The sequence below is a fragment of the Tachysurus vachellii genome, chromosome 6 (assembly GCF_030014155.1).
Source record: "Tachysurus vachellii isolate PV-2020 chromosome 6, HZAU_Pvac_v1, whole genome shotgun sequence".
Classification (NCBI taxonomy): Eukaryota; Metazoa; Chordata; class Actinopteri; order Siluriformes; family Bagridae; genus Tachysurus; species Tachysurus vachellii.
The window spans coordinates 29,966,959-29,979,458 of record NC_083465.1 but is presented as its reverse complement, the minus strand read 5'-3'; the positions used below and the strand labels follow the sequence as shown (position 1 = coordinate 29,979,458).

At 39.1% G+C, this 12,500-nt stretch overlaps 1 protein-coding gene across 8 annotated transcripts in view; it reads right to left on the bottom strand.

Annotated features, from left to right (window-relative positions):
* Positions 1–12,500, bottom strand: part of tenm3 (teneurin transmembrane protein 3) — a 355,350-nt gene that overhangs the window by 33,792 nt on the left and 309,058 nt on the right. For all 8 annotated transcript variants that reach the window (XM_060873214.1, XM_060873217.1, XM_060873218.1 and 5 more), the window contains one exon: positions 1,403–1,652. In XM_060873214.1, the coding sequence (XP_060729197.1) occupies positions 1,403–1,652 (250 nt within the window). The remainder of the gene's footprint in view (positions 1–1,402; positions 1,653–12,500) is intronic.

Here is a 12,500-nt window from a genome sequence, read left to right as displayed (position 1 = left end):
TTTCATTTATTTATTTATTTATTCATTAATTTATTCATTTATTCATTTCTTTCTTTCTTTCTTTCTTTCTTTCTTTCTTTCTTTCTTTCTCATTTCATGCAAGTCTTTGGAAACAAATTTTGATGGAATTCAATGATTCTGTTGAAGCAATAATTTAAAGTGTTGTTGATATTTAAAATAATTCATTCACTCATCTTCTACCGCTTATCCGAACTACCTCGGGTCACGGGGAGCCTGTGCCTATCTCAGGCGTCATCGGGCATCAAGGCAGGATACACCCTGGACGGAGTGCCAACCCATCACAGGGCACACACACACTCTCATTCACTCACACACTCACACACTAGGGACAATTTTTCCAGAGATGCCAATCAACCTACCATGCATGTCTTTGGACCGGGGGAGGAAACCGGAGTACCCCCGAGGCACGGGGAGAACATGCAAACTCTACACACACAAGGTGGAGGCGGGAATCGAACCCCCAACCCTGGAGGTGTGAGTCGAACGTGCTAGCCACTAAGCCACCGTGCCCCCCTTAAAATAATTCAATAAAATTTAAATAAATAAATGCATAGAAATGCACAAGCTGTAACTCAAAACTTGGAGAAACATTAATAAAGAAAATATCACTGCTGTTGTTCTATTACTGCTCGCTAAATTAATCAAACTAAAGATAAATCACGATTTAAAAACGTATTAATGGTTTATGAGCTGTCTATCAAACATTAGACATTAATTAAGACTTAAACATATTAAACAAACAAACAAACAAAACAAACAAACAAACAAACAAACAAACAAACAAACAAACAAACAAACAAACAAATAAATAAATAAATAAAATAAAATAAAATGACACTGAAACAGACAGGCTTCAGCTTCACAATAAATAAATAAAAATAATAAATATAAATAAATAAAAATGTTGTTTTGAGCAGTAATAGACTGCAGGAGCTACAGACGTATGAATTATTAGTGTGAGGAGACATCTACACACGCACACACACACACACACACACACACACACACACACACACACACACTCAGGCTACGATCATTCCAAAATCTATCTGTCTGTCTAACTATCTAGTGCAAAATCTATCCACTGAATTCTTCCCTCAGTCCATCCATCCTATCCAACTTATCCATTCACTCATCCCAAAATCTGCAAATCTGTTCCATCCATCCTTCCATCCATCCATCCATCCATCCATCCATTCCCCTTGCCATTTATTCCAAATCCATACATTCATATTCAGCCAGATTTAGTAATTATTTGGCAGACCTTTCTCTCTATCTATCCATCCATACTTCCATGCATCCAAAATTGTAAATGTAAATTGGCACAATGTCCATTCTTTCTCTCACACCCATCCCTCTATCCCTCGCTCCTGTGCCTTACCTGAGCTCCATGACACTGGTGACGTTTCCTGAAGGGAAGATGCGTCTGATGTAGTTAAAATCTCCCACATAGATGCTGCCATCTGATCCGCAGGCCAGAGCCACAGGAGCCAGCAGCTTGTTACCATCCGCCTGACCGTTACAGCTGGGGCAGGAGATACTGCGCCTCCGCCCGTTACCCATAATGCTGCTGATCACTGGGGGCTGCTGGGAGATAAACACATTCTCCCCATTACCCTTATACAGGATACCTGAGAGAGAAAGAGAGAAAGAGAACAGAGAGAGAGTCAATTTTATTCCAACACTAAATACAATGTCCCACCATCCCTCCGTCTCCATGCCATCATATCCTTCTTTTAGCTCCCTTTTCATCACACCATTATTCCTATCTTTGTCCTTCCCTCTACCGTTCCAAACCGGCATCCATCTATCCTTCTTTCTATTAGTTTCCCATCAATCCTTCCATCTAGTCTTCTCTTCACTCCATCCATCCATTCATCCTTTCCATCTATGACATCCTCTACCCTTCCTTCTTTTATTATTCTCTCCATCGCACCTTTCTCTGTTCCAGTGTCCTTGTGTTATTGACGTAAAAACCATTCACCTGTTTTGAATTATTTATATCTAAATTGTATTGCTTTATTATTTGGTATTTCTGTCCTTCTATAATGAACAGTGCTGTTTTTTTTAGAGATCTTAATTAACTTTGCAGCGAGAATCGATAAACACACACACACACACACACACACACACACACACACACACACACACACACACACACACACACACACTCACACTCACACACATACACTCACACACACTCACATGCACACACACACACACACACACACACACACACACACACACACACACACACACACTTTATGCAGTTCCTGTAACAGCAGTAAAAGTGGGTCATGTTTCTCGTTTCTCTTCGCAGGACTTGGTAACGCCTGGTGCAAATGAAATCATGCTGAGCTCGGTCACGCATTTAAGGAGCCGAATCCGACCCGAACAGAGAGAAAGCAAAAAGAAGAAAGAGGAATGAAAGAGGAATGAATCTGGTGATGTTAATGAGGAGCAAGCATTCCACAGAACCAGTTTAACATAATTAAATCCTAGCGACCATGTGATCAGACAGTGCTGTGCGTATAAACCTGTAATCTGAGGAAATTCATTATCAGCTCTTCGCCTTATATTGTAGAGCTGTCAGTGAAAGACACAAAGCTGCACCTACTGTAGACTAAAAACAGGTTATGAAGCAAATCAGATAAAGTTTAAATAATATGGTGAAATCAGGTTTGTCCTGCTGTATGGAGTGCACTTTATTCATAAAACACAAGAGATGTAATACATAACACTTACTCGTGAATAACTTTATCTCTCTCTCTCCCTCCATCTCTCTCTCTCTCTCTCTATCTCTTTCTCTCTTTCTCTCTCCCTTCATCTCTCTCTCTCTCTCCCTCCATCTCTCTCTCTCTCTCTCTCTCTCTCTATCTCTCTCTATCTCTTTCTCTCTCCCTTCATCTCTCTCTCTCTCCCTCCATCTCTCTCGCTTGCTCTCTCCCTCCATATCTCTCTCTCTCCATCTCTCTCTCCCTCCATCTTTCTCTCTTGCTTTCTCTCTTGCTTTCTCTCTCCCTCCATCTCTCTCTCTCTCTCTCTCTCTCTCTCTCTCTCTCCCTCCATCTCTCTCTCTCTCTCTCTCTCTCTATCTCTCTCTATCTCTTTCTCTCTCCCTTCATCTCTCTCTCTCTCCCTCCATCTCTCTCGCTTGCTCTCTCCCTCCATATCTCTCTCTCTCTCCATCTCTCTCTCCCTCCATCTTTCTCTCTTGCTTTCTCTCTTGCTTTCTCTCTCCCTCCATCTCTCTCTCTCTCTCTCTCTCTCTCTCTCTCTCTCTCCCTTCATCTCTCTCTCGCTCTCTCTCTCTCTCTCCCTCCATCGCTCACTTTCTCTCTCCCTCCATCTCTCTCTCTCTCTTTCTCTCCATCCATCTCGCTCTCCATCTTTCTCTCTCGCTTTCTCTCCATCTCTCTCTCTTTCTCTCTCCCTCAATCTCTCTTGCTTTCTCTCTCTCTCAATCTCTCTCTCTCTCCTTTTCTCTCCCTTCATCTCTCTCTCTCTCCCTACATCACTCTATCTCTGATTCTTACATTTCATGAGATGACCATTAGAGCCACGTTAATTCTGATGTGAAACACAATATAGGAATTTACTACTTTACCCAATAACCAATAACCAATCCAATGTGTGGCTCATCAAAGTGTCTCCTCCTTCACTTCCTCTTTTGTTTGTACTACAACATAAGGAGTAAGATTCTGATTTGCATCAGGTCTTGGTGTGGATGATTTATATACCACCAAGTGTGTGTTCTACTTATTGTAGTACATCAATTTTCTGAATTTTATCATTTTCCATGTATTATTAAATTCCACAATAGTTTATCCATTTGTAGTGACATTAAATTTTGGATTTAAAAAATGGAGCAACCACAAAACAGGTTTGTTTAGTATTGGACAATTGGTATACTGAAATATTTGGGTATTGAACTATTGTAGTATTGCATTATTGGTGGATTAGAGTATTGAGCTATTCAAGCATAATTTATTGGTCCATTAGAATAGATTAGGTCCCTGAACTGGTCCTATTGGACTGTTTGAGTACTGGAGAATTGGAGTATTAGAAAATTGGTCTATTGGAGTATTGGAGTATTGAATTATTGAATTATTAGAGTATTGGTCTATTGTAGCATTGGTCTACTGGAGTACTGGTCTATTAGAGTATTAGAGTATTGGTCTATTAGAGTATTGGTCTATTAGAGTATTAGAGTATTGGTCTATTGGAGTATTGGTCTATTAGAGTATTGGTCTATTAGAGTATTGGTCTATTAGAGTATTAGAGTATTGGTCTATTAGAGTACTGGTCTATTAGAGTACTGGTCTATTAGAGTATTAGAGTATTGGTCTATTAGAGTATTGGTCTATTAGAGTATTAGAGTATTGGTCTATTAGAGTACTGGTCTATTAGAGTATTGGTCTATTGTAGCATTGGTCTACTCGAGTACTGGTCTATTAGAGTACTGGTCTATTAGAGTATTAGAGTATTGGTCTATTAGAGTATTGGTCTATTAGAGTATTAGAGTATTGGTCTATTGGAGTATTGGTCTATTAGAGTATTGGTCTATTGGAGTATTGGTCTATTAGAGTATTGGTCTATTAGAGTACTGGTCTATTAGAGTACTGGTCTATTAGAGTACTGGTCTATTAGAGTATTAGAGTATTGGTCTATTAGAGTATTGGTCTATTAGAGTATTAGAGTATTGGTCTATTGGAGTATTGGTCTATTAGAGTATTGGTCTATTAGAGTATTGGTCTATTAGAGTACTGGTCTATTAGAGTATTGGTCTATTAGAGTATTGGTCTATTGTAGCATTGGTCTACTCGAGTACTGGTCTATTAGAGTACTGGTCTATTAGAGTATTAGAGTATTGGTCTATTAGAGTATTGGTCTATTAGAGTATTGGTCTATTAGAGTATTGGTCTATTAGAGTATTGGTCTATTAGAGTACTGGTCTATTAGAGTATTGGTCTATTAGAGTATTGGTCTATTAGAGTATTGGTCTATTAGAGTATTAGAGTATTGGTCTATTAGAGTATTAGAGTATTGGTCTATTAGAGTATTGGTCTATTGTAGCATTGGTCTACTCGAGTACTGGTCTATTAGAGTATTAGAGTATTGGTCTATTAGAGTATTGGTCTATTAGAGTATTAGAGTATTGGTCTATTGGAGTATTGGTCTATTAGAGTATTGGTCTATTAGAGTATTGGTCTATTAGAGTATTAGAGTATTGGTCTATTGGAGTATTGGTCTATTAGAGTATTGGTCTATTAGAGTATTAGAGTATTGGTCTATTAGAGTATTGGTCTATTAGAGTATTAGAGTATTGGTCTATTAGAGTATTGGTCTATTAGAGTATTGGTCTATTGTAGCATTGGTCTACTCGAGTACTGGTCTATTAGAGTACTGGTCTATTAGAGTATTAGAGTATTGGTCTATTAGAGTATTGGTCTATTAGAGTATTAGAGTATTGGTCTATTGGAGTATTGGTCTATTAGAGTATTGGTCTATTAGAGTATTGGTCTATTAGAGTATTGGTCTATTAGAGTATTGGTCTATTAGAGTATTGGTCTATTAGAGTATTGGTCTATTAGAGTATTGGTCTATTAGAGTATTAGAGTATTGGTCTATTAGAGTATTGGTCTATTAGAGTATTGGTCTATTAGAGTATTAGAGTATTGGTCTATTAGAGTATTGGTCTATTAGAGTATTGGTCTATTAGAGTATTGGTCTATTAGAGTATTGGTCTATTGGAGACACTGTATTAAAGTAACTGTTACTGTACTATATACTGAAGGTATTAGCTCTGTTTTCCTGATCATATAGTGAGTAACTGAGTTAGCTAGCTTGCTATATGAAGCTAACAGACCCAGTCACAGCTACAGTGCTAAAAATGGAAGACATTTTTCTCTTCACCAATCTTCCAGATCCATTTTTGTTCAAACCAATTTAACAAAGAGACACAAGCTGTAGTGAATGTGTAGCAGGACCACAGAGACTTTACTCAGTTTTTTACTCATTGTGTTTCTTCCTACTTTCCTCTCTCTCTCTCTCTCTCTCTCTCTCTCTCTCTCTCTCTCTCTGACAAAAAAGAGAATCTTCAACCTGCACCAAGTTCAATCTCATGCTGCCTGGAGGAAAATGTGTGTGTATGTCACAGGAGGAAATGCCACCAGCTAGTGAGAGCAGGTTGAGTACTTTGTGTAGCTCATTCCTTTTAATTTCCTGATCTGTGCGTATTCTTGTGTGTGTGTGTGTGCGTATGTGTGTGTGTCTGTGTGTGAGTGTGTCTGTGTGTGTGTGTTTGTGTGTGTGAGAGTGTGGGTGTGATAGTGTGTATGTGTGTGTGAGTGTGTATGTGTGTGTGAGTGTGTATGTGTGTGTGTGTGAGTGTGTGTGTGTGTGTGAGTGTGTGTGTGTGTGACTTCAGCACTACACACTCCAATCCTGTGTGTAAAGTGTTCACTCGGCGGTATCTATGTCTCAGGTACTGATCTTTTAGCTGGTGTGAATAATTCTGAAATCTCTCAGTCACTCGTTCACTGTTCTGAACATTCTGAATTAAACCCCCTTTAAAAACGAGTACAGCTTTTTTCCGGCTCTAGTGGTACAGTTTTATTTATGAATACATCACAAACTTTAGCCTTTTATCTGCCATGACACTGTTAACACAGTTTTGATAATAAAGTGCAGTATCTAGAGAGTCTAATTCGTCCAATGAGAAATCAGACATCACGAAAATGGTCGCATCCCAAATGCTCTGATCAGTCTGATGAATAGGGAACGGATACAGAGGATGAATTTGTGATGTCAGAAAAGGTTATTAAAGCCGGCCAATCAGGAGCTCTGATTCTCTCTCTCTCTCTCTCTCTCTCTCTCTCTCTCTCTCTGTCTCTCACTCACACACACACATACACACACACACACACACACACAGTTCTTCATTACTTTCTCTTCTTTTCTTTCATTTAATTTTCACTTTCTATTTATTTTTAATCTACACATCCCACTACTTTTCTTCTTTATCTCTCACTTCTCATGTATTTCGCTTTTTTCCCCTCTCTATAACTCTCTCATTTATTTCCTCACCATTTATTTATTTTTATTTATTTTCTCTCATTCCTTCTCTACTTTTCTTTTTTCTTGTCATTCCTTTCCGTTCTTTTGCCTTCTCTCTCCTCCTTGGTCGAAACCTTTCTCTTTCTCTTCCCGCCTTTCCTTACTCCTCCTTTCTCCGTTAGCTGTCCTTCTTCTTTTCTTCCTTTCTTTAATCCCTTTATCTTTTCACACTCCTTGCGTACATGGTGGAATTCCTTTACAGATGTCAGATCGAGTTATGAAAGTGAACATTAGTCTAATCGTGTGAACACAATAGTGCGATTGTCCAGACGTTCCAGGAAAAGGAAGAACGAAAGACGTGGAAAACTCAATATCTGATCAGATTTGAAGAGAATAACTAAAAGATCTGATGTTCAGACAGAACGCTGAGATTCCGATGAAGAGAAGAAGTCGTGTAATTTCTCCAGTTTCTTCCCACGTGCCGGATGTTTAATAGTGTAAATTGTGCGAATAGATTAAAGTTCTGTTTAATTCTTTCATTTCTAATTAATTAAAGGAGAAAGTGTTGGTGTCTGTGTGATACAGCGAGGTTTCTTCAGTCTACTCTTTTATTCCTCCTCAAGCAAGTAAACAATGAACCATCAACAGCAGCATTACAGTAGCAGCCTGGTCTTTACTCGTATGGTCTGTGGAAGTGTGAGAATCCCCTTTTGTGGAGATTCTCCAAAGGAAATCTGTTCTTAGAAAAGTGTGACATGTTGAAATCTTCACGGCGGTGAGGCTGAGAAGAGACGAGAAGCTGCCGACTGACTGCCGAGGCGCTTTCACAACAAAACACACCAAAAGTGGCGCTTCCTCCGTACACACAAAAAAATCTGTCAGAAGCGAACAACCCACGTGCCGGCAAAACAGTAATTAAGACTAAAACGGATAATCAGGATGTAAGGCATCCGCTGTGGACTGGAGAACGGAGCTTCGGCGCGGAAAGCCGAGCGTGAGTGACGTGCGTCTGACAGGACGGGAGACGTCGGGGGGGGTCTTTCATCACCGGATGCAAAACCGAACACGGTGCAGAATCCGGGCGGAAAAAACCCAAAACACGGTTTGATCTTTATTTTATGTGAGAGAAGGAGAGAGAGCAGGAAAGGCGAAGGTCAGAGGGAACGATCACTCGCTCTTCATCAGGAAAAGAAATCGATAGAATAAAAAGAAGGCATTTATGTTTAAGGCTTTTGGAGCATGTCTGTGATAAACGCACGGCTGTTTATCGAACATCTGTCGTTCAGCACGTCAGAAACCTTAGCGGTCGGAGCGATAAAAGATTTAACCAACGTGTCGAATTCCCCTCGCAGATAAAAGCCTGTAAAAATCCAGTGTACAGTTTGATTTATTAATACACAATTCATCTGACTGAACTCTCACAAACACACCCACACGCTTACATACAGAGTTAGACCTAATTCTTTAAGTTTGTAAATGAATTTAAAAGATCACCTTGTAAACATCATTAAGAAAAGGTGTATAGGTTAGGTTTAGGGGCGGGGTTAGGGGCGGGGTTAGGGGCGGATCTAGCATTTTTTTGTATTACATTTTCAGGATTTTATTAAATGCCTTACTTTTTAAAATAATGTGTAAGTATGAATTTTTTTAAAACAAGTTTCGTTTTATATTAAAGAAAAAAGGAATTTGATTAAAATTTGAATAATAATAATAATAATAATAATAATAATAATGTTGTTGTACAGAAACATTAAGGATTAAATAATAAGTATTTAGAATGAACATTTAAAAAGTTAAATGTTTTTGTTAAAATGTTACTGAGTAAAAGTTTAAGTGTTCATGTTTATTTATATAATTATAAAATGATATTAATTATACAATTATTTCAATTTAAAAATGACATTAATTATATTTGAATATTTGCACACATAACCTACTGATTTTACATATTCATTGCCCACCTGAATATTTTCTTTTTAATAACTGAACAAAATCACAATTTCTGCATTTGTCCTGGACTTGAATCTGATTAACACCGAATGCTAATCATGTATGCTAATGCTAGCAAGATCGCTAGCTTGCAGAAAACAAAGTGCTCATTTCTCTGTCAGTTTTCTCTAGTGATTCCTCTTTGGGATCTTCTTCTCCCAGTTTCTCAGTTTTATGGAGCTCTCTCACTTTCTCCCAGACAAAAGTTGTTAGTTAACATGTTATTACTCAAAACCAGTCCGAATTTCTTCAGGTTTGTTTTCTCTTCACTTGGTGCTGCTACAACTGATGATAAATAATTAGCCGATCAGTGTACAACAGTTTGGCTTCTCTACATCGAGCAGCTAGTTAAATACACAGAGCATATATCTGCCTTACGAATATGCACAGGAAGTGAATTTTCAACATTATTTAAAATTGTTCAGTGTTAATGTGGCGTGCTAATCGTACATGTTGATGCTAACTAGACGATTAGTGAGCAGGATGACTATTTCCTGTTTTATGATATTACCTCATACAAAAATATTTCGAGACTTAGCGACTTGTTAGTAATTAAGAATAAGAAATTGTCTATTTCACACACACACACACACACACACACACATACACACACACAGACACACACACTTTAGCGCACGTTGCTGTCAGACGAAAGAAAACTTTGAAGTTTTTACTTTGTGGTGGGAAACTCTCTCGAAGATGGGTGCCATTTTTTTCGAGCGTTGGGAGGGGAGTTGCTTTGAAAGCATGGAGGGAGTGAAGGATAGATAGACGGGCGTTTCTTCAAAGCAGAACTTCAAAGCGCGACCTCACGCTGTGAGAGCTAAATTATTCACGTTGCGCAACATGGTGGAATCCGGGCGAGTTAATTACAGGCCGAGATCAATGCGGCCATCTCACAGCGCCGGGGCCTGAACGTCGCCATAAATCTCAATAACTAATCCCAGCACTCGCCATCGATTACCCCATCGAACGACAGATCAGCCGGACGGGTGAGGGATGGAGAGACGGACAGAGAGAAAGAGAAAGAGAAAGAAAGAGGATTTGAACTTGTCTTATTCTGCACTAACAAAGACAGAGTCGCAGCAGGAAGTTTGCTGAGATAGCAATATGAGCAATGAGAGAAAAAACATGACCTTCACTTCAATCCAAGACTCTTTAAGAAGTGTATACACACACACACACACACACACACACACACTAAAAAACTTTGATATCTGGACATATTCTCCTGAATGTAAATATAATTACAGGGAAGTGTACAGCACACACACACACACACACACACACACACACACATATATATATATATATGTCAGTGCTTTGTTACAGAGGTTTTTAAACTTATCTGTGGTGAAGACGTCAGAAATCTAAACGCTACAGAATGATATCTGACACTGGAGACTCCTTCAACATAGCCACTATTCAACAAGACGTTACTATAGAAACGATAAAGCATCAGAAAGAGAGCGTCGATATAAACTTAGTACACAAAATGAATCACCATCTTTTAACACCTTGGATTGTAAAGCAATGGTAATTAAATTAAAGCTGCATTTCTTACCGCTAGTTCATTCAAGCTCCGCCCCTTATTCTTCCTCTTTGATTTTATTATTTTTTTTTTTTAAAGCTTTATGTCAAGTTGCCGCCTGCACAGGAATAAAACGTCGGTGCTAACGTACGCTTATTTGTGTTTTTGTTCTATTAGGATGGAAACAAGACGCCGAGGCGTAAATGTGTCCTTCAGCAGTTTTCCCCATTGTGTGTGTGTGTGTGTGTGTGTGTGTGTGTGTGTGTGTGTGTGTGTTTGTGCAGATCTGATTATACATTATGATTTGAGCTATGACAGGCTCCGCGCATCTGACGAGTGGAACGTCTGGATCTTGCACTTGGATATAAGTTTCAGATGATGTATGGCTTCTTTCACGCCTGAAATCAGTTACATCAGATTATTGGGGCGAATTATAAAGAGCTCCTTAGGTGAGTGTGTGGATTTCACTGAAACACTGTCATAAATCTTATACAAGTGTGTGTGTGTGTGCGTGTGTGTGTGTGTGTGTGCGTGTGTGTGTGTGCGTGCGTGTGTGTGTGTGTAGTGGTCATTGAATATTATACCAAAATCAATGTAATTTAATCTCCCACTGTCTCTGCTGAGTTTTATATGATAAATATTTCATGCGGACGATTACTCTCTCTCTCTCTCTCTCTCTCTCTCTCTCTCTCTCTCTCATCTCAAATCTTTCCATCTCTTTCTCTCTCCGACACTGAAGAACAAGTGACACCCAATGTGGAGTAATCAGCATTCTTGGCCTTGCACTGAGAACGTTCAGTTTTAGCAAAGAAAACTATTTTCCTCACCAGAAGGGGGCAGCAGTCTGTATAAATATATCATTAAATAAACTACTACAAATACTGCAAACTGGAACACTCTTTCTTTCTTTCTTTCTTTCTTTCTTTCTTTCTTTCTTTCTTTCTTTCTTTCTTTCTTTCTTTATCTCTCTTTTTTTATTCCCCTCAAATAAATAACAGAAATAAGCACTGACATTTAGAAGATTCTGCTTCCTTTTTTCTCACATTCTCTCTCTCTCTCTCTCTCTCTCTCTCTCTCTCTCTCTCTCTCTCTCGGCAGTGAATGTGACGTGGTTGTGCTCTGACCAGAGCTGATAAGGAAAGATGAAAGGAAACAGGAGGGGAGCGAGTCAGGAGAGAGAGAGAGAGAGAGAGAGAGAGAGAGAGAGAGAGAGAGAGAGAGAGAGAGAGAGATTAAGGGTTAGGGTCCAGGTGAGCCCTAAAGGCAGCGATGTTTCATATCAGAGAGCGTTACACACTTCACCCTGCCTCAATGAGATCTGACCCCAAACACACACACACACTTACAATGTGTGACAGAGATAAATAAAGGTTTATGTGTGTGTGTGTGTGTAACAGGAACAGAGCAGTGTGTGAGGTCAGTGTGAGTGTGCGTTCAGCTCTGTGTAAGACAGACAGACAGAGTGTGTCCTTTTTAATTCCTTGCATCTTCTTAGAAGCTAATTTGCATAATAATTAGCATAAAAATCAGGTGGGTGGAAACAACATTAATTAGTTCACAAGTGCACACTGTCACTAAATGTGTGTTTGTGTGACAGAAACGGAAGAGACGAGTCTGTGGGTGTCTCATACCTGGAATTGTACAGGAAGTTACTACAGGCCAATCAGAATGTTTTTTAATTAGAATTGAAATTTTTTACTCAGGTTGCAGCTCAGGAGATAACCAACATGGAGAAGGTTAAACATTGGGATTTAAGAGTCAGCATATAAGATGTAAAAAGGAAACTCTGTGTGTGTGTTTCTGTGTGTGTGTGTGTCTGTCTGTGTGTGTTTGTGTCTGTGTGTGTGTTTGTGTCTGTGTGTGTGTGTGTGTTTGTGTCTGTGAGTTTGTGTGTGTTGTT